At 38.0% G+C, this 24,843-nt stretch overlaps 1 protein-coding gene across 3 annotated transcripts in view; it reads left to right on the plus strand.

Annotated features, from left to right (window-relative positions):
• LOC127801963 (protein CHAPERONE-LIKE PROTEIN OF POR1, chloroplastic) overlaps positions 1–24,819 on the plus strand; it is a 37,288-nt gene extending 12,469 nt beyond the window's left edge. The window contains exons 2-4 of one of the 3 annotated variants that reach the window (XM_052337535.1): positions 3,122–3,479; positions 24,073–24,144; positions 24,487–24,819. In XM_052337535.1, the coding sequence (XP_052193495.1) occupies positions 3,122–3,479; positions 24,073–24,131 (417 nt within the window). In that variant the 3' untranslated portion in view covers positions 24,132–24,144; positions 24,487–24,819. Of the gene's footprint in view, positions 1–3,121; positions 3,480–24,067; positions 24,406–24,486 lie in introns of those variants that run through there. The other 2 variants (XM_052337534.1, XM_052337533.1) reach the window with 2 other exon arrangements.
• Positions 24,820–24,843: the final 24 nt, after the last annotated feature.

Genomic DNA, 24,843 nt, shown 5'->3' on the forward strand with positions numbered 1-24,843 from the left:
TAGGATTTGACACATTCTTTGAAGGGGCAAGAGTAGATAGATCGATGTTTAAAAAAGCACACTTAGTGCAAAGCATCAAGTGCAACATGCTTGTGGCTTTTTCTGTGTTAGCGGAGCTCGATTAAACTTTGCTTTACTTAAGTTGCGCTTTTACCTAGTTCCAACACGCAAAAAAGAGCACTTTAGAAATATACTTGATTTTTTTTTAATAATTTTTGCAATAGTGTATGTGCTTTTATAGAATCCTTACCCAAAAAAGGCTTTTATCACATCTTAGAAAGATCTAATTAAAATCATATATACATTTGTTTAAGAAAAAAAGAAAACTCGATTGTATTTACCAAGCAAAAAATATTGAAGGAAACATGTAATTAGCTGTAAATTAGGGGTTTATAATTTATTCTTAATTGCAGTAAATTAGGTATTGATGATTGATTCTGAATTGCTATAAATTAGGGATTGATGATTCATTCCTGATTGTTATAAATTAGGGATTGTTGATTAATTGGGGATTGTTGTAGATTAGGGATGATTTTTTTTCTTTATTCTTCTATCCGATGAAATTTCTCCATATGAAGATGGTGTTGAAACTTCATTTTATCATTACTCTGCCAGGGGATGTTATCCATTGCCGGTCCCAAGCCTAGATAAAGGAGGAGGTTGCGTTAGGTAGCCAATAGCTAGCGTAAAACTTAGTCGGATCCAAATATGAATTCTAGACAAACTGTTTGTTGGGGCGTAATCCACATAGAAGTCTAGAATTCATGTAGCTGACCCCACATAGTGGGATAAATGTTTGATATGTTGATGTTGTATTCTTCTATCCAATCCTCTTTATAAATCGTGTTAATAAAATAAAATAAGTTTTTTTGCCAAACTTTTACAAAAACAAAAGAATACTCACTAAAATAAAAAATTAAAAAGAAGCCTTAGCATATTTGTATCCTTTAAGCCGAGAGTTCAGACTAGTTTGTATGCCAAATTCCATGAAGACCAACAACTGACTAGATTGTATCGCTTTATACGTCCCTTATGTGTTTTTGCTATAGTTGTATGAACTTGTAAATTGGTATAAAATATATATGAAAAATGGTATCTTATCTTTTGTTAAATTTGTAACCCTTTTTTAATGATTGTTTTTTTAATAGTTTATATTTTTTATGCTTATAAAATTTTATACTGTTATTTTATTTATATGTGCTTCACTTTGCTTAAACATGCACTTTGCACGTAAGTTCCGTTGGCCCTTTTCACTTAAGTGCACTTATGGCTTTTAAAAACACTGATAGATGCACAAGATTAGAAGTCCATTAATATTTCCAAGAGAAGAAAGTTGTACAAGATTAAAAGGCTTGTTGACAATTCCTTTTATCTTTTCTTAATATTTATAAATTCTCTAGTTTAACTTAAAGAAACTAATTCAATAATAATTATATATAATAATAATTGTTGATATTTCCGAGCAAAGAAACCTTTAGTAGACTAAGGGTCACTATTGATATTTTCTTTACTTTTATCTTCTCTTAAAACTTTAAATTCTTTATTTTAAGTTATAGAAATTAATTCAATAATAAATTATAATGTTAACTGTTAACAGAGAAAGATGTAAAGATTAAAAGTCCTGTTGTTATTTGCAAGAGAAGTAGCTTGTAAGAGATTAAAAGGCCACTGTTGATATTTCCTGTACTTTTTTCTTTTCTTAAAATTTTCAAATTATTTATTTTAACTTACAGAAATTAATTCGATAATAATATGGAAAAATGGTCAATGCCAACTCTGTTCTTGACACTAGAATGCCAACTAAATATATAATAAATAATTTATAGAGCCAGTTCAATGCATAAGTTGTACATCAAAATAAATATATAATATAAATTTCAGAGCTAATTCCCGTGAATGAAATCTCAATTTGATAAAGTCTGACTATATAGTGCCAACTAAATGTACAATGCAGAAGTTGTACATGTAAAAAGAAACAAATTCAAAACAAAACAAGCCTGCTTATATATAAGCAAAAGGACCAATCCAACTATAAAGTGTGACATGGCCCAAAATAACGAACCAATTGAGCCTACTCCCTCTGTCCCTCCATACCACAAAATTAGGTACCACAACCCGATACGTATGATATTCTTGGTAACTATGGGCTAGGTGAGACTGAGAAAGAGGAGGCCCCCCGCGGGGGGGGGACCTAAGTGGAGAAAAAAGTTGGAGCCCTCATGTCAGAAGTATGGAAATCAGGTTGGTGCCTATAAGATGAAGGTAAAATTTCAGCTTTAAAATAAGGGTTGGACCACAGACATGGTCAGAGTCTGGCTAATGAAAGAGGGATAAGCTGGAATGTGTGGCTTCCTCTACTTGAGATGTATATGTCACCACTAGTAATGGTGTTAAATTCTTGAGAGGACAGAACTGTCAAGAGGTTCAGGGTGCTCCTCATGCTTGGAGAACATGGAGTACGTCACATGTCTTCTTGGTCTAAGATTGTTGTTCTTTTGAAAGTCTTTTTCAGATAGGTACATTGCTTTTTCATCAATCTATGGTCTGACCTTTCTTAAGGTTGCTACATTCTCTTTGGTCTGACCTTCTTAAGGTAGCTGGATTCCTAATAGTAGTTTATATCTTAATTTCTGTTGAATTGATTCTAATTAATTTTGTTGCCTTTACTTAAGAAACTTGGAGGGGTAGGAGAGTTTCAAGGAATTGACCATTGAACCTACATGGGATAGGGATATAATGGCTTCCAAAAGGTATGTCCATTGATAAATATGGTTGGGGAGCTACAATTCATGTAGCCAACCTCACCTGGTGGGATTAAAGCTAGTGATTGTTGTTGTTATGACTTTTGCTCCTGTAAACGAACCTTCATGTCCATTTGTCACTTTATGCAGTGATTGGGATCCACCTTCAAGTAACCACCTAATCATATCAGATTCTATTTTGAAGCCACATGCTTCTCTATGGTCTTATTTAAACAAACTTGGTAAAGATTGTAGTTTCAACTTCTTTCTGATTGTTTAGCATTTAATCAATTGTAGGGTCCAGTTCATGCAGGTCAGCTTTTTACTCAAATATGACATGCATATGTTCTGTTGAAGTAACATGATTAAATTTTTTTCAGGTAGAGGCTGCATATGATATGTTGCTTATGCAAAGCTTATCCCAGCGCCGAGCTGGGAAAGTTGTGAGTAGCAGCATACGTTATGCTGATGTTAAAGTAAATGCTCCTGGGATGGGATCAATTCCTCAATGGCTGCAGGCCACAGTTAAGAATTCACCCATTTCAATTGAAACACCATCTACTGGTGACTTGGGTATACAAGCAGGAGTATATGGAGCTTTAATGGTCTTGAGCTATGTAAATGGAGCCTCAACAACTTCCACAGTACCATATGCTGCAGCTGATGTTCCTGGGCTAATATTGGCCACTAGTTTTGGAGCATCCTTATACTTTATGACCAAAAGGAACATTAAGTTAGGTGAGGCAACCAAGTTTCGGTTTTCTTTTTAAAATTTTATTGAGATTTGAGGGAATTTTGTCGTTGATTGGTTTGTGATTTTTTTCTATGTTTTCCTTTCCTAGATTTAAGGAAGATATATGAGAATTGTCATTGCTTATCTTAGCTGATTCCCTATGCTGATCAATTAGTTTGCCCTTTGTCATGATCTAGTCGATGTTGTATGTTCCTTACACTGTGGTGATGACTCTTAGGACATTTTAACCAATTTTCCAACTTTCCCCCAAAATCAGTGTGTTCTACTTTCTAATGGATAAACTAGTGCACAAAATACTAGTGCTGCAAACAAGATTAAAACAATGAAGAATAAACATCATCACTCCAAAAGAAGCACAATATTTATAGTGGTTCAACACCTCAAGGTACCTACGTCCACTTCTCAAAATAACATGTTTCGAGTTCCACTAGATTAGCACACCAATGGAGTTTTTGCTACTTCACTTCTCAAACCCTTACACTCAGTTTCCCTGCACTCACCAAACGCCCAACGATTTGGTTTTCATGAGTCACCAAAAACCCAACCACTTGATTTTCAAATTTCCCCCCAAAATCAGTGTGTTCTACCTAGAAAGGGTGTATACTTTCTAGTGGATAAACTAGTGCACAAAAATAATAGTGTCTTGCAACCAAGACTAAACCAATGAAGAATAAACATCGGCACTCCATAAGAAGCACAATATTTATAGTGATTCAACACTTCAATGTACCTACGCCCACTTCTTAAAACAACACATTTTGAGTTCCACTGGATTAACACACCAATGGAGTTTTCACTAGTTCACTCCACAAACCCTTACTCTCAGTTTCCTAGGGCTCACTAAAAACCCAACAATTTGGTTTTCATAGGCTCACCAAAAACCCAACCACTCGATTTCACAGGCTAACTAAAAACCCAACCTCGCATTTCATTGACTCACTAGAAACCCAACAACTTGAGCAAGGTACCACTTGCTTTCACTACACCTTAATGGTGGTATTCTTTTAGTACAATGATAATTCCTCTAGATAAGGCAGATTTGTACCCAAATAAAAATGCACACACAAAAATAAGTAAATATTATATGTTACAAATCAGTTTCAAAGATGTATCTCTTCAAATAATATGTGTACTTGAAGAACTCCTAGAGAAATCTCTGATTTGAAGTGGTAATAACTTCGTATCGTGCTCTCTTGAGGAGGTTGAAGTTGAACAAAGATTTGGCTTCTTTGAGCACTTTACCTTTCTCTTTGCTGGTATTTTCTAATCACTATAAATGCCCTACCTCTTGAGAGAACTGAGATGGATTTTGAACTGAATGTAGTTTCTTTTTGTTTTCTCCTTCAATGCTTGCCTATTTGTATGGGATTTCAATTTGAACGTTCAGTAACTTTAATATTCATCTTACCTTGTATTTAGTGCATCTCAGTGGGTAGGTGGCATCAGACCAATGTGAATTTTTGTTTCAGGCGAGCGGCTGAAGCCATTGCCTGATGGATCAGGCACCTCAAACAGGTGACTGATGCATCAGCTGAGTTTGTCCCAAGTTAGGCTAAAATTTTCCAAAATCTTTGAATCATATATTGATAAAACTTTAGTTGGCTGAGTTGATTGAACAAGTCCAACATCCAAATTCTATCACCTAATAAATTGTCAGGCAGAGTTCCTTTGACTGGGACTTTGACTTGGATGACTACAGGGCATTAGCCTTAGGTTGACCTTCATTTCTTCAGATGACTCAACAGACAGCTGATGTGGGGCCTAATGAAGTCTAGAATCCAAAAATTATTGTATGGCCCTTGGTTAGTTAGCTTTATTCTGTTCAGGAACCTTCAATTGATTCATCAGGTGGCTGATACAACACCTTATGGTGTCCAGAATGCAATTTCATCTCCTAATGTTTGGTCAATCACTTGTTTGTTTCAAGTGATTCCTTAGGTTATTGATGTCATCACTTGAAGCCTTCAGAGAGCTACAACTTCAATTTTCTTTACACAAAACTATTAGTCCTTCACTGATAAAGATTTGTCATGTTCATCATCAAACATGACTCAGGGAATTATCATACTTGACTTGGGAATTATTGTGCTTAACTTATGTAAGTTAGCTCAACACATATTATTTTATTTTTCAATTACCTTTGAGCATTTTTAAATGTTAGCCAAAACAATTATGGGAAAGTAAAAATGCTTTCTCTGTGAAACACATGTATTTTAAAGGGTATATGGTAGTGAAATTAAATATTTTAATTTTATGTCTTGGAATATGGGAGCTAAAATCTGGTTTGTTTAGGGTAAAAAATATGCAAATCAAGGATTGTCAAAAATGACAAATTTCTTAATTTGGAGTCCAAAGCAATTGACTTGTCCAAAATTCGTCATATGGTCGCTATGAGTATTGATTGTGAGCTTGCCTTAGACTGCTTTTTGGCCCATTTCAATCATGCCTTAGATATAAGGGTGGAAGATTAACATTTACATGGCCCATAAAATTAAGATAGGATGAACTGAATGGAATGTGCTTCCAGTGTGGTGCCCTGTCCCAACCTTGAATGTTGCTGCCATAACTTCCCAGTTCATGGTGGTGTGGCGTGTTTGGGGCTTCTTATGACCTGGGAATCAATCTTTGACACTGGGTCCGGGATGACCTTCCTTGGCCCATGTCAAGAATTAGGGTGCATAACAATTGTTTCTGAGGCCACCACTAAGTGCGTATGGAAACCCCGATCTTCCTTTGTCTTGGCATTTTTCCTTATGCCCTGGTCTCTGTGTTATCCATCCCCAGCAAGGACTTTTAAGTAACTCTTCTTCATTTGTGTTTTTGGCATCTGTTAGTTGACCATTACAATCGACTTTTCCCTAAGGCCAATTGAGGTAATTTTCTCACTGGACTTGATGACCAATCCTTGATTGATTTTCTAGGACCACAGTTGACTCTCCTCTGGTTGGTTGGGTCTGTCTTTTCGGAAGCACAACAAAGCCCAAGCCACGCATAAATGAAGTGAAGTGCACATAAATGAAAGAAAGAATAAACTTTTATAAGCAAAAGAAATAAAACTATTGAAAACCAATCATTAAAAAGAAAAGATGAAAGGTTTGAACTCTTCATTGAATATGCTGACTCTTCATTGAAAAGATTAAAGGTCTGAACTTTTCATCTTCCCTCAGAAGTCTAGGCATTTCTAGGAATCTGGAGGCCTATGTTTTAAATATATATTTGATTTTATTAAGATCTTTTTAGACTGATGGCAATTGTTTCTGGGTAAGGATACAAACAGCCACACCATAACACAAATTTAAACAAACCCACAGTCCGTATTAAAAGCGTGCTTTATAGTGCTTCACAACCCAGATAAAATCTCAAACTTGACCGCATTTTGACTGTGCTCAACTGAAGACACTGAGCTTTGTTCACAAAAAGCTCTGAAGGAGTTGCACTTTGCATGCTTTTAAAACCCTGGTTCAGGTTGGTCCATCAAGGGTTGGGATAGTCAACCTCCAAAATTGACTTGTCATTTGGTAATCTGAGCTAATTTGATCTCAGATTTGGGCAGTTGAGTTGAAAGTTGACTTCTCCCTTCCAGGTCCATTTTCAAGGTTCTCTGCTTGTCCAAAGTTGACCTCAAAGTAGACTTCAACTTCAAACAATGGCAGAGTCAACTATAACATTATCAGTTGCATCATAAAGAATCCATGACATGCATGATGATGGGACTTTACACACTTTAACCATTAAAATACGAGAGTATTATAACTCCACAAGAGTATCAAACATGGTCAGCACACAATTTCAAGTTCAAAATGCAGGACTCTTAGCTTCCCTTAGGAACCTCCTTCCTCTCCTGGAGCTTCTTCACTTGCCTTTTGAAATGGTTAGCATGCACACGTGCATGGGTATGACACCCAATAGGAATATTGTTGAAAGAAAGAACTGATAATCCAATCTCACTTTATTCATCTGTAGGTTACAGGATATATACAGGCCCATAATTCTATATTTAGGAAGTCTTCCAAGAAGAGAAAGATACCTAAACAACCTTAGGAAATATCTACAATAAGGAAAGATTATACAAGATACAATCCACTAGAAATACAAGGAAATAAATCAAATAACAAGAACAAATCAGAGCAGCAGAAAAGGAAACAAATCAATAAAATAATATCAGCCACTAAAGGAAAGAATGCACCGTAAGAAGAGCAGAGCAGTCCATGTGTGTAAATTCCAACAAATATATACCAACGCATGAGAACACAACATACACACAGAACATGCTGGCAGCCACCACGCTGTACAAAACGTCATTCCCCTGGGTGCCACCCCCCTTGGATCAAGCCTTACACTTCCACTGTTGGCCTTCCACACAGCCCCTCACACAGGCTAGCCTGTCACTAGGAACGCAACCATGGCCTCTCACCATATGGCTTTGAACCCCCCACACAAACAATACTGGCTGGGACATTGTCAATAGCACATCATTGCATACCAACAATGTATGCTAAGAAAATCATGCTTTAATCCAACTAAAGGGCTGCCACAACATATTTACATGCATCATCCAACAAGAGCAGGGGCAAGGCATCATTCCTCAGTATCTGGCCTAATGCCAGTGAGGATTTATTCTTTCTCAGTTTCCTTCATATTTTTCAGCAGAACTTCCCTGCTTCAGCCTTCCTTCTCTTCTTCCTTCAGTTTCTTTCCTTCTCTCTCTAAGTTATTCTTTCTCTGGCTCAATTATGCACCAATGAGGCATGCAAGAGACATTTATAGGGCTAACTAAGCAGGTTAAGAACGTAGGTGAAGCAAATGGCTTTTTGGCAGCCATACCTGCTGCTATTTAGCAGCTGCTTGATGACCAACCCATTGGCTGCCACCTCAATTGATGCAAGCTTTATCCCCATGGTTTTAGAACCTTCTCCTAGGTTGCAGCACTTGTTGGGTTTATCTAGAATGATTTAGGCTAATCATGATTAATCAACTCTAATCTAAGTTTTCAGCTGCTTCGGGCCACTTTCTTTAGCCATTTAAAACCCACTCAAATCTTAACCAAGATTCATCAAATTAGACAGTCTGGAATCCCCTCAATGCTTCCAAAAATGGTGCAAATCTCATTCATTTGGTCTCCCAAAGTGGCTTTCAAAGTTGGTACTTTACCCTGCCAACATTCAGAAGTTCTCCAATTGGGTGGACAGCCAACCTTGACTGTTGGGATCGGCAGAATACTTGCTTCTCCAAATGATGTCTAAGTTAACTTTGGATCATGTGGTGACAGAAACAGGCCACTCCTTTCTTCAGCCAAACCTTAAGTTAACTCTTGGTTGACTACCAAGCCACTCCTTAGCGTATTCGTTCATTGCCCATCCCTATGCCCAAAAATCCGGGGTATTTTTTCTTTTTTGTTCTATACCTAGGAGATTAAAAAGGAAATGTTTTACAAGACAATTAGAGAAACCAACCATGCTTTATGGTATGTGTCAGAATATCTCAAGTTCTGTCAGAATATGCCAAGATCCTCCTATCTTAGGCCAACTTTTCTTGATAAGGTTGACTGCAGATTCTTAGGAGTTTCCAAATTTAGTGATGTGATTAGATCTTCTTTGTGTATATATATACAATGCATATATAGTTCTTGTGAAAAATCAATAGAGGAATTACCTTTTTCACATGATATCAGAGCCCGGTTCTTGTTTGGCCTTCATCACTGGCTTGTTCTACCTCTCCGACCTTCATTGCTGGCCGTTCTACCCTCAAAGTAGGAGTCTCTTAGGGTTTTTGTGCTCTTGTAAGTCGAGTTCGTCAATATCGAAGTGGCAACAACAGAGGGCTTTGATCACCATCGCCACGTTCTTAGGCTCGGTCCGTTTGAAGCACTCTATTCCATTACCAACCCTTGTTGCCAATGTCGTCACAAGTACCATCCTCATCCAAGTTACCGATTGACACCCAGTGTTGTTGTTGTCATAACCTCATTAGCTGAATCTAGCCAATCAACCTCCCTGTGCCATTATGTCTGACCATTCATCCTTAGGCATTAGTAGTCTCGCGAACCCAGTTCTAACCGACAACCCTATCAGCCATCTCCTTGGTACGAGATCAAAATCTAATGACCCTATGTTCGTAGCGTGGGACGAACAAGACTTGATGGTTATGGCATGGCTTTGGAACATAGTGGAACCGGAAATCAATGATACATGTATGTTTCTATCCATGACAAAGGAGATTTGGGAGACCATCCAACATACATACTCTAAGAAGAATGACTCAGCCCAAATCTATGAAATTAAGGTCAAACTAATGGCTGCCAAACAAGGTAACATTTCTGTCACCGAGTAAATGACTATGTTGAAGAACCTATGGCAGGAGATGGATCACTATGAATCCTGTCCAATGAAAAACCAAGATGTTGTTGCTACTATACAGTAGTTTATAGAAAAGGATATGGGCTTTGGCCGGAATATGATCAAGTTTGGGTTCAAATCTTTCGCAAGGAAGAACTACCGTCGCTAAATGAGACCATTGCCATTATCCAAGCTGAGGAGAGTTGGAGTGAGGTGATGCTTAAAGACCAAGTGGTAGAAGGATCAGCGTTAACCATACGAGACTACAAGGATAACTCTGTAGCCAAGCAAACTACTTTGCTACCAGTGAGTAAAAAATCTGATTCCAAGCAGAATAACAAGTACAATCTCATGTGCAACTACTGCAAGAAGGGGGGGGGGGGGGGGGGGGGGGGCATGTTAAGGATGAATGCTATAAGCTTCATGGCAGACCCTAAGAAGCTAATCGTGGATATGGCGAACAACGAAAGGGGCAGGTAAATTTGTCCTAGTCAAAGGAGATGTCTCAATCAAAGGAGTTGGGATCCCAGGAATCCTCCAACACAGTGGGACTCGATAAACAAGATATCGAAAGGTTGAAGGCCTTTCTCGAAACTCTAGGTACAACCTCCACCAACCCCAGTGTCTTCTCATTTGCACAATCAAGTATGTCTCTCGCCTCCCATGGTTATAGTGAATTATAGTCAACCTTCTTCATGGGTAATTGACTTTGTAGCGACCGATCATATGGCTTTTTCCTCAAGCTCTTTCTCCACTTATACTCCCTGTTCTAGTTCTCAGAAATTATCACATTTGATGGATCTTCCATCACCGTGGTAGGGATAGGTGACATTCATCTTAACCTTCCCTCACCTTAAAAAATGCCTTGCATGTTCCAAAACTCACCACCAATCTTATCTCCGTTCACCACCTGCTTCATGATTCAAATTACAGCCTAGCCTTTCTTCCCCATTGTTGTATTTTTCAGGATCAAAATTTGGGGAGAACAATTGGGCGTGCTAAGGAAGGCAATGGGCTCTACTATCTAGAAGAGGCAGATAAAATCAGTGGGTTCAATAAGGTTTCTCGCTCTACTTCTTTGTTGTCCAATAGTCAACTCTAGCTGTAACATCATCATTTAGGTCACCCTTCATTTAAGGTTCTTTGGGTCATGTTATCGTTTTTGTTTAAAAATGTTAATGTCAACACACTTACTTTGTGATACTTGTGAGCTTGCCAAGCACAAACGTGTGCATTTTTCTCTTAGTAATAAAAGATCTTTCAAGCCCTTTTTTTTTTCTAATTCATACAGATATTTGGAGACCCTCTCATGTGCACAATATTATTGGAGCTACTTGGTTTGTCACCTTTATTAATGATTGCACCTGTGTCAATTAGGTTTGTATTTTAAAGAAAAAATTTGATGTGAGTGTTATTTTTCCGATCTTTCACAATATGATTCAAAATCAGTTTGGGATAAAAATCAAACGATAACGTCAGATAATGCACGAGATTATTTCAATCAAACCTTATCTTCATACTTCCACACTAAAGGCATCATCCATGAATCTTTGTGTGTCGATACCCTTCAACAAAATGGCATGGCATAACGGAAAAATGGCCATCTGTTGTCCACTATGCGTGCCTTGTTGTTTCAAAACAAAGTCCCAAACTATCTATGGGGTGACATTTTTCTTACTTTTGCCCATTTAATCAACTGCACACCCTCTCATACTCTAGGTTTTCAAAGACCTTGGCAAGTGTTCTCACAGTTCTATCCCCATTTCACCGCTTCTACTCTTGCCCACTAGGGTTTTTGGCTACATTGTGTTTGTCTATCTTCGCTCCCACAATCGTAGCAAACTTTACCCCCGAGCTCTCAAATGTGTCTTCATTGGGTATTCCTCTACTCAAAAGGGCTATAAGTGCTACCACCCCTCCTCTCGTAAAACCTTTGTTTTGGTTGATGTTACTATTGTGAATCAAGGCAGAAAAATCAAGAATATTTGTAATAAATCAAGGTAGGATACATCAAGAAGATTGATAATAATATTCTGTAAAGTTAAAGCAGTAAATTAGGTCTATATTTCTGTAAATAGAAGAATTCTTAATTAGGAAAGATCTCTCAATTAGGAGAAATCCACTTTCATATTTAGGAAGCTAATCTATATATATGGCTATCAAGTAAATGAATGAAGTGCGCATTTTTTTCCACATGGTATTAGAGCTTTAGGAAACCTTCCATAAAGCAACCTTTTTTTCGGTCTTCATTGTCGACCGATTTCTGGCGAGTGGCGGCCTTCATTGTTGCAACCGCGCCTACTGATTCGTAGCTCTTTCTTATTCTTTCCTTAGCCTTGTTTCTCTGTTCAATCAAGATGTCTACTCATACTAATGGGATTAGCTCTTGTGATACAAGATAAACAACGACACTTCTAGGGATCCTACCTTCTGGAGAATTGCAGTAGATTCACGCAGCCTATAGATTGGATGGGAAAAATTACTTCAAATGCTCCCAACTGATCCAAACCATTTTGAAAGGGAAAGGAAAGATAAGTCACATCATAGGGACTAGACCAACGAAGGAAGATCCAGCCTATGCAGCATGGGATGAAGAGGAATCCATGATCATTGCATGGCTATGGAGTTCTATGGCACCCGAAATAAGTGACACCTATATGTTTCTACCCATTACCAAGGAAGTTTGAGAGTCTATTCAACAAACTTATTCAAAAGTTAACGATGCAACCCGGATTTATGAATTGAAGACCAAAATCATTGCTGCAAAAAAAGGGAACAAGTCTGTCACAGAATATGTCAATCTCCTAAAAGGACTTTGGCAAGAAATAGATCACTACCGGGTTATTGAGATGAATGGTGATAATACAACCACACTGAAAACCTTCATAGAAAAAGACAGAACTTGTGATTTTCTAGCTGGACTTAATGGGGAGTATGATCAGGTAAGAATCCAAATCCTTGGTAAAGCTGATTTACCTTCACTTAATAAAGTTATTTCAATTATACTGGCTGAAGAAAACAGAAGGGGTGTAATGCTGCACCCTAAACCAATCGAGGCTTTAGCACTGGTGGTGAATGGACGAGGCTGTGAATTCAAGAAAGACCAATTGAATGGAGACAATGGTAAGACAATTCCTGAACACACAGGAAGTGATCCGTGACAACCTATGGTGTGCTCTTTGCAAGAAACCTAGGCATACTAGGGAGATGTGCTGGAAGTTAAATGGAAAGTTACCAAGTAGAAAATGGGGAAATAAGGGTGGACAACTGCACTGGAGTCAAGGGCTAGCCAATATGGCCACTTCACATGGGGAAGAACAGATCCATGAACCAAAAGAGCAAAAAGAATTCAACCAGGAGGAGATTAAAAGGTTGAGGCAATTCCTAACTACCTGGACAAACCATCTATCTCAGGTAACTGCTCCTTGATAGATTCAAGTAAACCTCCTATTTTTTATGCTTTAAATTCCTCTGATTCTTATTCTCTTATTCTCTAGATTCCTGGATCATAGAGTTTGACACCATTAACCATGTGACACCTTTCTCTTAGTTCTTTCACTCATATACTCCATGTTCTAGCCATAGGAAAATAACTACTGCTGATGATTCGTTAATCACAATAGCTAATGATTGGGCGTGCTAAGGAACAAGATGGATTATACTACCTTGACAAATTTGAGAAACAAACTGCTCCCAAATGGAACCAGCCCTTGACCTACCTCTCTGAACAGTATCAACCCCACAAGGACAGTATTTGGCTACATCATTACAGGCTAGGACATTCTGCTTTCTCCACACTCAAGATTATGTTTCCTTCTTTGTTTGCAAATCTAGATATTAGTAAATTTCATTGAGACATTTGTGAACTTGCCAACACAGGCATGCTATTTTTTGTCCTAGTAATAACAAAAACCCTTTTTCTTTTGATTTAATTCATAGTGATATTTGGGGTCCACCAACTTTTCCAAATATTTCTGGTTCTCATTGGTTTGTCACATTCATTGATGATTGTACACGGGTTACATAGGTCTTTCTCCTTAAATCTAAATCTGATATGAGTGACATCCTTCCAAATTTTTTCTTTATGATCCAAACTCAATTTGGGGCTCAAATCAAACGGTTTAGGTCTGATAATGCCTAGGATTATTTTAACCATACTCTTTCCACTTATTTCCACCACAGGGGTATTATTCATGAGTCTTTTTGTGTTTCTACCTTACAACAAAATGGCCTTGCAGAAAGAAAGAATGGTCACCTTCTAGATATTACTAGGGCTTTGTTGTTTCAGCATAATGTGTCTAAACACTTTTGGGGGGAAGTAGTCCTTACAACAACTTACACTATCAATCAACTACCATCCCACATGTTAAATTTTCAAGCGCCCATGGCCACATTATCTCACTTCTATCCGGGTCTTTCTTCCATATCTCCCCTTAGCCCTAAAGTCTTTGGGTGTATTTCTTTTGTTCGTGTTCACAGCCATAATAGAGGGAAATTGAATCCTCGAGCAGTTAAATGCGTCTTTATGGGCTATCCTTCTAACCAAAAAGGATACAAATGCTATCACCCTCCCACTAAAAAGTTTCTAATCACTATCGATGTTACCTTTGTTAGAGATTGAATCCTATTTTTCTCAACCTTATCTTCAAAGGGAGACTTTTAAGTATGGAAGATAAGGATGAGCCTCTCCTTACCTCCTTTCCACTGGAGGTGCAGAAACCTGAAGCTGCACTTAATCCCATGCCAGAACCTTTACCTAAGTCTGCAAATCCTGAAGACCCTGCTCCTTAACATACAATTACAAAACCTGCCCTTACCCTTGCACCAGAAACCCAATCTCAACCTGCCTATCCTGAACTAGAATCTCCTATATCGAACCTTCTTGAACCCCATGACCTTGGAAAGGGACAGACCATTACCAACAACTGTTTCTCACATATTTACGCAAGAAGGACTAATCCAAAGCCTGAAGCAAGGCTGCACCTATCATCAGAACTAGATTCTAGAAATGAGGTAAGGTCTCTCAACTCACTTTCTAAGACTGATTCTAGGACAGAAATAAATCTTCCCATAGCCCTAAGAAAAGGAACCCGGGAGTGTACAACATACCCCTTATATCCATTATCTCTCCTTTTTTTTTTTTTTTCCTTTCAAAGGTGCTCTCCAGCTCATAAAAGCTTTCTTGCAAGCATTCGTACAACATCCATTCCTACCACATTATTAGAGGCTTTAAAGTGTAAAAAGTGAAAGAATGCTACGAGTGTTGTTGAAATGTAGGCCCTAAAGAAGAACAATACTTGAGAAATTGTGGATTTGCCAAAAGGAAATAAATCGGTGGGCTGCAAATGGGTTTTTACAGTCAAATATAATCCAGATGGGTCACTTGAAAGGTACAAAACTTGGTTGGGAGCAAAGGGATACACCCAAACATATGGAATTCACTACCAGGAAACTTTTGCTCTAGTAGATAAAATGAACACAGTGAGAATTCTTTTGTCCCTAGCAGCTAATTTTAACTGGCCTTTACAGCAATTTGATGTGAAGAATGCTTTCTTACACGGAAATCTCGAGGAGGAGATCTACATGGATATACCTCCAAGATTCAGTGAAAACAGACTTGGAACTAAAGTCTGCAAACTCAAGAAAGCACTATATGGCCTGAAACAATCACCTAGAGCTTGGTTCGGGAGATTTTCCAAGGTGATGCAAACCATGGGGTATAAACCAAGACAAGGGGACCGCACCTTGTTCATAAAACACTTAGGTTTAAGTTTAGTTACAACCCTTATTATTTATATTGATGATATTATAGTGACAGGGAATGATGAGAAGGAGAGACACAACTTGGGGAGATGTTTGGCTATGGAATTTGAAAGCAAGGAACTAGGGAATTTAAAATATTTCTTAGGTATTGAAGTGGCACAATCCAGACATGGGATATTCATATCTCAATACAGGGAAAATGGCTTACAAACCAACCAGCATCTCGATTGATCCTAATCACAAACTGGGTGAAGCAAAGGGAGACAAGGATACCGACAAAGAAGCCTGTCAAAGATTAGTTGGCAAGATGATTTATCTATCTCACACAAGGCCGGACATATCTTATGTGGTGGGCATGGTAAGTCAGTTTATGCACAAACCCAAGGAGTTTCACCTGCAAGCAGTCTATAGAATTTTGCACTACCTCAAAGGTACCCTAGGAAAGGGAATTTTGCACTACCTCAAAGGTACCCTAGGAAAGGGAATTTTGTTCAAAATGGGTGCTAAACTTACCCTAGAGGCCTATATCAATGCATATTATGCAAGCTCAATGGTTAATAGGAGATCTACCACAGAATATTGCATTTTATTGAGAGGAAATCTAGTTATTTGGAGTAAAAAGAATATTATTGTGGATAGGTCAAGTGCAAAATCGAAATTTTGAGCAATGGCACAGGGTATATGTGAGTTGCTATGGTTGAAAATTATTGTTGAGGACTTGAGACTCAAGCGGGACAGCCCTATAAGACTCTATTGTGACAATGAGTCTATTATCAGCATTGCACACAATCTTGAACAACATGACTAAACAAAACACATTAAGATTAACTGACATTTTATTAAAGAAAAATTAGACAACGGGCATATTTATACTCCCTAGTGAATTCCATCTAGTTGATGTTCTAACCAAGAGACTCTCTAGTCCTGTCTTCCACAAGATTTTAGCCAAACTGCGAATGGACAATGTATATTCATCAGCTTGAGAGGGAGTGTCGTGAATCAAGGTAGAAAAATCAAGAAGATTTGTTATAAATCAAGGCATGATACATCAAGAAGATTGATAATAATATTCTCTAAAGTTAAGGCTATAAATTAGGTTTATATTTCTATAAATAAAAGAATATTCAATTAGGAAAGATCTCTCAATTAGGAAAAATCCACTTTCATATTTAGGAAGCTAATCTGTATATATGGCTATCAAGTAAATGAATGAAATGTGAAGTTTTTCCCACATTTAGCTTTGTTGAACATGAGCAATTCTTTGATAATCATGGTCTTCAGGGGAGAGCCTCCACCTTCGGAAGACCATGATTGGATTAATTTCTTATCCTTACCCAGTTCGGTCCCCCAACCACTTGAATCATCAGTCTCTCTGGAATTCACTCCCATTGAACCACAGACCGAGTTCGCATTTGATTCCCCACCACAAACACTCCTAGAACTTGAATAAAGGCCACCTATTGAGTCAATATATTCTAGAAGAAAGAGTATCATGACTTCACCGAAACACACTCAACTATCCAAACCAGATCCCGACCTTGGGGTAAACATAGAGGTTAGTACTTCTCCTCCTCCTATTATTGATTCTAACCATGATTTGCCACTCTCAGAGCCACTTAGTAGTGAGAATAATCTCGATCTCCCCATTGCTCTAAAAAAAAGGCAGTCAGAAATGCACAAGCCATCCTTTGTCCCATTTTGTGACTTTTGATAGAATGTCACCTTCACACAAAAGCTTCGTCACCCATCTTAACTCAATCAAGATACCATAGACTGTGTTTGAGGCACTAGAAAGTGAGGAGTGGTGACATGCCATGAAAGTTGAAATGGATGCACTAGAAAAAAACAAAATGTGGGAGGTGGTTGACCTACTGAGTGGAAAAAAATTGGTTGGCTGCAAATGGGTATTTTCTGTGAAATACAAGACAGATGGGTCTTTGGAGAGATACAAGGCTCGACTAGTTGCAAAGGGTTACACTCAAACGTATGGTGTTAACTATCAAGACACATTTGCACCGATGGCTAAGATGAATACCGTTAGGGTCTTGCTATCATTGGCAGCTAATTTCAACTGGAATTTGTACCGGTTTGATGTGAAGAATGCCTTCCTACGTAGGGATCTTGAGGAAGAAATTTACATGGTCTTCCGGGATTTGACACTAATACAAAAAGGAAGATATGTAGACTCAAAAAGGCACTTTATGGGTTAAAATAGTCTCTTAGGGCTTGGTTTGGTAGATTTACAAAAGCAATGTTGTCAATGGAGTATCGACAAAGTCAAGGGGACCACACCTTGTTTGTGAAACATAGTATCAAAGGGAGTGACTAGGCTTCTGGTTTATGTGGATGATATCATTGTTATTGGCAATGATGAGAAGGAAGAGAAGGCCTTAAGGGAATGCCTATCTAAGGAATTTGAGATTAAGGATTTGAGGCGATTAAGGTACTTCTTGGAATAGAAGTGGTGCAGTCAACAGAAGAGATCTTCATGTCACAACAAAAATATGTTCTTGACCTATTCAGTGAGACTGGGTAGACAGGATGCAAGCATGCGGATATGCCAATTGAGGTTGACCTCAAGCTTAGTGAAGCAACAAATGAAGAGCCAATAGATCAAGGAATGTACCAAGGGCTTGTTGGGAGGCTAATTTATCTTATCACATACTAGACTAAATATTGCCTATGCGATTAGCATTGTGATTCAGTTCATGCACAATCCTGAGAAGACACACCTCCACGCAGTATATTGCATTCTTTGGTACTTGAAAGCACATATGGGTAAGGGGATTCTATTCAAGAAGGGTACAAGTCTAGATCTTGAAGCCTACACGGACGTCAACTATGCAAGCTCCATCATTGATAGGGGATCAACATCCAATTATTGCACCTTTGTTGGGGGAAAGTTGGTCACATGAAGGAGCAAGAAACAACTAGTAGTGGCCAGATCAAACGCGGAGGCTGAGTTCAGATCCATGGCACTGCATTTGTGAGCTTCTTTGGCTCGAGATAATTCTAGAAGATCTCAAAATTAAGTGGGAAGGACATATGAAATTGTATTGTGATCACAAGTCAACCATTAGTATTGCTCACAACCCTATTCAACATGATCGGATTAAGCATGTGGAAGTAGATCGACACTTTATAAATGAAAAACTTGATAGTGGATTAATTTGCACACCGTATTTCCCATCTAAAGATCAACTTGCTGATGTTCTCACTAAAAGGCTATCTGGTCATACATTTCAGAAGATTATTGGCAAGCTGGGAATAGTAAACCTATATTCCCCAGCTTGAGGTTGTGTCAGAATATCCCAAGATCCTCTATCTTAGGCAATGTATAGTTAGGAATATACAGCTTCTAATTTTCCTTGATTAGGTTGATTGCAAATTCTTAGGAGTTTCCGAATTTAGTGATGTAATTAGATCTTCTCTATGTATATATATACAGTGCATGTACAGTTCTTGTGAAAAATCAATAAAGTAATTACCTTCTTCACAATGGGTTGGGAAATTAAAAATTGCAGGTTAGCAAAATGAACATGACTAAAACGAGCAAGCAAACAAACAAATTCATGAGAATAATGAGGATAAAATGAGAGAAAATCAGTTGAAACGGTTAGTCCTTGTGCTAGGTGAGACAAATAGATCCCAAATAGGAAACTTCTTTGTCAACTTGTGATGTATTAATTTTAACTTTGTCGGTTAATTTTGCAAAACCTTCCAACTAAGAATCACCTTTAGATATCCATGCAAGACTGGTCAAGTATCCACATGTCCTTGGAGAAGACATGAAGCATTTATTTCCTTACAAGCAGGATGCTACATGATACTATATGATGTTTATGGATTCTGAATTAGGCCTTGGATCACGTGCAGTATTATTGATTGGTGAGGAAAAATTTGCACCTGTTTTGATGATTCTTCTTCTTCCTTCCCTGAGATCTCATTAAGCCTTAAAAATTTTGCATTTTACACAATGGTCTTTGGGGTTTGTTTATGTCTCAACAATATGGTTGAGAAGAAATTTACAAACTTGGCCCTTGTGAGGCCAGTGGTTTTTTTGTTCTATTATATTCAGTGAAGAATAAACTATATTGATATGGCAAAAACATGTTGCAACTACTCGCAGAAGGCAGAAATCAACATGTGATTGCTTTTGCAATGTCCTGTAATGGTTGGCTTTGTGGTTTTTATTCTGATTGGAAAGTGAACTGGCTATCCCTAATCTAATTATCTGATCCATCTCATTAGAGGGTTCTATGCCAGTCAACAGTTTCTGTGGTACTGTCAAGAACATGACACTTGAGTCTATGGTGTATAGTTTTGAACTTCAGACGGTAAAGTTAGTGAAATGGTCAAGTTATCCGAGAGAGTATTGAATGGCAACTTTTTAATTCACAAATGTGTTATTTGAAAATTTGAATCATTAGGTAATCAATTTTATAGAACTTCAACTAAATACACTGTTAAAATGCTAAATAGTATGTCATTTCATTATCACAAGCTCATCAATTTCATGGATTATAGCACACCGGTTATCTCCATCCATAGTTATATCTTGAGTAAATTGCAATAACCACCCCTAAGGCTTGCCTTAATTGCAAAGACACCCCTGACAGCGAAGGCCTCACCTGCTGTTAAAAAAATGCTAAAATAACTATTTTACCCCTCTCTCTCCCCCCACCCCGGGTTTTACAAAAAAATTAAAAAGAAAAGAAAACACCATTGGCTGCCTGCCACTATTGTCAATTATTTGGGTTCAATCTCTAAACTCCAGCAATTTTGCTGGATTCACAGATTGAACCCCGACAACTGCTAGGTTCCACCGCCATGAGGAGGAAAGCTGGTCACCACATTGGAGAAGATGAGCCACCAAAGTCAATCCTTGTCATCATCTCTAAGATTGTTGGAGTCGAAGGCCTAATCATTGTTGTACAAAGGAGACCCACATTAAGAGAGAGGACCCTTGTCACTATTCTAATTGAAGGTTGAAGATGAAGTTGCTGGTCTATCGTGTTGCAATGGCACCAATGGAGTGAGAGAGAGGCGATTGAGGCAAGACTCATGGAGAGCCCACTGCTGCTATAAGAGCACACAGCCTTTGGAGAAGATGATGGATTGGGGCTTGATTTGCACTTCTTTGAAACCCAACTCAGATCTTTGGGTCTTGATTGGAAGCCAATGCTGAACCAACTGGTTGGGAGAGACAAAAAGGGTAGAGAGGAGAAAGAGGGATGGACCTACCATTGCCACCATTATTGTTGTTGCCACCACCATCTCTTTCTCTCTCCTCTCTATTTGTTCTTTCTTTCTTTCTTGTCAATGTCAAATTAACCTAGTTGGGCTCTAATCATTGGTGCTAATGTGGGGTTCCCATCATTGTAACACATTGTGATGTGGAAACCACATCACTGAAGACGAGAAATCCAATTGGCATCATCACCAATGGAAAACCTTGGTGGGAACCTCATCGATGGGGTTTCCCATCATTGCAACACCATTGCAATGGGAAACCCCATTGCCAGTGGCTCTCAAGTGTGTGTGTGTGTGAGAGAGAGAGAGAGACTAGTGTCCTTCAAGTATTTAGAAAAATCTAACGGTGTTATGTTAATGACAAGGAGGAAATCGTTGTGTGGTAATAGAGGTAGTCAATGTATTTTCTCAAGCATCAAGTGTAATGCCTACAATTACCCTAAACTTTAGGGGTACTGCACACATTTTCCCCTTATATCTTTTGTAAGGTCACTATATCCCATGTTATGTTATTCCTATGAGTCTTCTACTACGTTTTCTTTAGTTTTTCTCTTATCTCTTTTGGCTTCTTTCGTTCTATATTATCTCAATCCTTAGTTCTATCTTTTGTAAGGTCATTATATCCATAGTTACTAGGTTCCCCCCTACCTCCCCATGAACTGTGTTCCAGTTCCTAAGCACCAAAGAGCAATGCTTTGGCATCTTGGAACACCATAGAATGCATCCCAATTCACCTAGATTGGAGATCCAGGTTAAAGACTGGTAGAGAGAGATGTCACAATGATGGGTCTCGCCGTGTTGGCTTTGAGCTATGGTGCCATCCCAACAACAACAACAACATATTCAGCCTTTATCCCCTTTATCCCACTATGTGGGGTCGGCTACATGAATTCTAGACTTTTATGTGGGTTACGTCCCAACAAATAGTTTGTCTAGAATTCATATGTGGGAAGGGAAGAGATGTTAGAAGAGAGAAAGCAGAGCAGGGAAGATAAAAGGGGAGTGGGGTTAAAGAGAAAAGAAAAAGGGTGTGAGGAAGGGAGAATAATGGCTTGAAAGAGAAAAAGAATGTTGGGGGGAAAAGAAAAAAGGGAGGGGAAGAGGAAGGTGGCTATTGCAAGAGGGAGGGTAAAAGGTTTTGGTCATATTTTCTTTTCTAAGGGCCAAAAAAATTGGTGGGCTTAGTTATAATGGAGAAAATGTAAAAATTATTTAACGGAACAACACCAAACATATATTTTTTGGAAGAAAGGGAAAGAACCTAAAATTAAGCAAGAAATAAATAAAGACAACGCAACTCCCCCCCTCCCCCCCCCCCCCCCCCCCTCCCCAAAAAAAAAAAGAAAAGAAAACAAGAAGACCCAAAATGTTCTAAAAATAGTTTTTGAATAAATATATTGTATGTTTTGGAGGCATTCCACTTTGGTGAACTGAAGAAGTCTACCCCCCTTGTACCATGCTCCACATATCGAGCGTTCCACAAATCGGGTAACTATGATTATATCCCGTGTTATGCCTAAGAGTTTTCTACTAAGTTTTATGTTGTTGTTCTCCATCTCAATTGCTACAAACTTCTTTCATTCTTACATTCTTCTTATAAATATGTTCATTGATCTTCTTCTCACATTTTCAAATTATCTTAATCGTGTTTCACATATTTCCAAATATTAAAGAAATGTTTAAAGATAATTTGAGTTTTCTTTTGTTCCTGGTAACTATGTTTCAACCTACTCAAATTGAATTCTTGAATCTTAAGGTATTCTTCCATAATTTGTGTTTAATATTTCATGCATTCTTTTGTTTAACATATGTCAAGGTGCCTCTTCTTGTATATATTTTGTACATTCATTCATTAGTGGAGCAAAGAAGCAAGGGTTTAGTATCTCCTTAATGTAATTCAATTATACCGGGAAGTCTCAGTATATTCTCTATCAATCCTAAGATAATGCTTCTAAGCAATCCGAACTCTCGTCTTCCCTAAAATCCTCCTCAAAGATTTCTTTAAGGACTCGATCATACACCTTTTCTAAGTCTATATAATACCATATATATAATTTTTTTTGTTTATCCATAGATGTTTCCATCAACGGCCTTAGTAAGTAAATAGATTCTATTGTTGACCCACTGCACAAAACCAATTTGGTTTTTAGAGAACTTGGTCTCACTAGTAACCTTTACTCAATCACTCTCTTCCAAAGTTTTATAGTATAGCTCATTAACCTGGTTTCCACAACTTTGACCATTTCTTTCTTTCTTTTAAATGGGCGCTAGAGCGGTCTTTCTCCAGTCATCAGGAATATTCTTTAATTCAAGTATGCTTCATAGTAAAAACTAAATGAAATCAAAGTAACCTATGCCAAGGTATAAAAGCACAAAAAACATTCACACGTCACATGTTTATAATAGATTCATAGTGCAGAAACTGTAAGTTCATATATGACATCATAGTAGAAGCCTTGTGTCACCACCTCACTATAAGTTCAGTCTTTGACAGTTGGCTCCTGGGGTTCCACGTGATATGATCCAGCTGACATTCAGAGGGCTTTTCATTTATAAAATATTGTAATTACTGACCAAGTTCAGATGGTCTCTGCACTCTAGATTTGCTGGAGAATCAGTCATATCTTATGACATTAGCAGATGGGTTGTTGCATAATGTTGTGTAAGACAACACAAGGCTTAGTCAGATTTACACACACGAGGTTCTGTGATTCATTTTTCTTCTTATAAATGTATAGACCTTATTCTCATCACTTCTTTGCTTTCTGTCATCCTTCTCACTACTATTTTCTTACACATGATGAAAGGAAAAATATTTCCAAGAAACCTCTATTTGGCCCTAAGTGAGACGTAGGCTATGTTTAATATGGTTGCATTGAGATGGTCAGATCACAAACAGGTGCTCTATAGCATTCAGGCTTGGGTGTTCCAGGGACTACCCAAAAAAGCTGGGGGAAGCCCATTGCTGTAAAAATGTAAAATGTGTTGACATATTGGTGCTTTCTATGACAGTCCTTCATGTTAATTTAGGCTCAATCTAGGTTAATTTAACCATTAGCTTTTGGCAATTGGTCACACATTTTAAGAAGTTGAGGACCTGAAATTGCTCTAAAATAACAATAATTCGTTAAGCAAGAGTTTTTATATTATTTTATGCATAAGGGCTTGATTGGTGAACTATATGAAGTGTTTGGAAGTGATTCTATCTTCATTTATTGTAGGAAAGGCAACTGTAATTACCATAGGGGGCCTTGTTGCTGGTGCAGTTGTGGGGTCAGCGGTTGAGAGCTGGTTGCAGGTAGACATTGTCCCATTTCTTGGCATACACTCCCCTGCAGTTGTAGTTAGTGAATTTATTCTCTTGTCTCAATTTTTGGTTTCCCTGTATGTGAGATAAGATATGAGAAAATTGATCGTGGCTAAATCTCTAGACCTGTAATTATTCATTTGCATGATAAAAAATGGGGCTTATTTAGGATGTCATCACCATATGTTGTACAAATGGAATATTGTAGAACTCAAACCCTTTAAAAGCTTTCTTCTATGTGTTAAGTCTTCATCTTTAGCCTCTTCTTTTTTCACTTCATGGCACAACTTTGCATTTGTGGAAACTTCTGGTATTTTCTCCCTTCTTTGGCAGTGTTATTGGCATCGCAAGGTTTGGCCAGTTTTGGCCTGTCAATTGTCATGAACCTGGAAATCTTTACAGAACTACTGTTTCTGGGGAGGAAATGGTTACATTTATAGGTTTGCAAGATCTTTATATGTTGATTCACCAGGTGACTCTGACATCTGGCTCTAATTTATTCGCTTGTGGTTTCTGATTAATATATTATCTCCTTGTTATCCAGAAGATTAAACTGAACCCGTGTCAGAGTTGTCGATTATTCTAACGGATAAAATGACAGATGAGCAAACAGTAATTTTAGCCTTAGCTATTCAAGTTAATTCAACAAATCGCCCTTCTTTCTTATTAGGCATTTGACCCATTCCCATT

This window comes from Diospyros lotus, chromosome 5 (genome assembly GCF_014633365.1).
Source record: "Diospyros lotus cultivar Yz01 chromosome 5, ASM1463336v1, whole genome shotgun sequence".
Lineage (NCBI taxonomy): Eukaryota > Viridiplantae > Streptophyta > Magnoliopsida > Ericales > Ebenaceae > Diospyros > Diospyros lotus.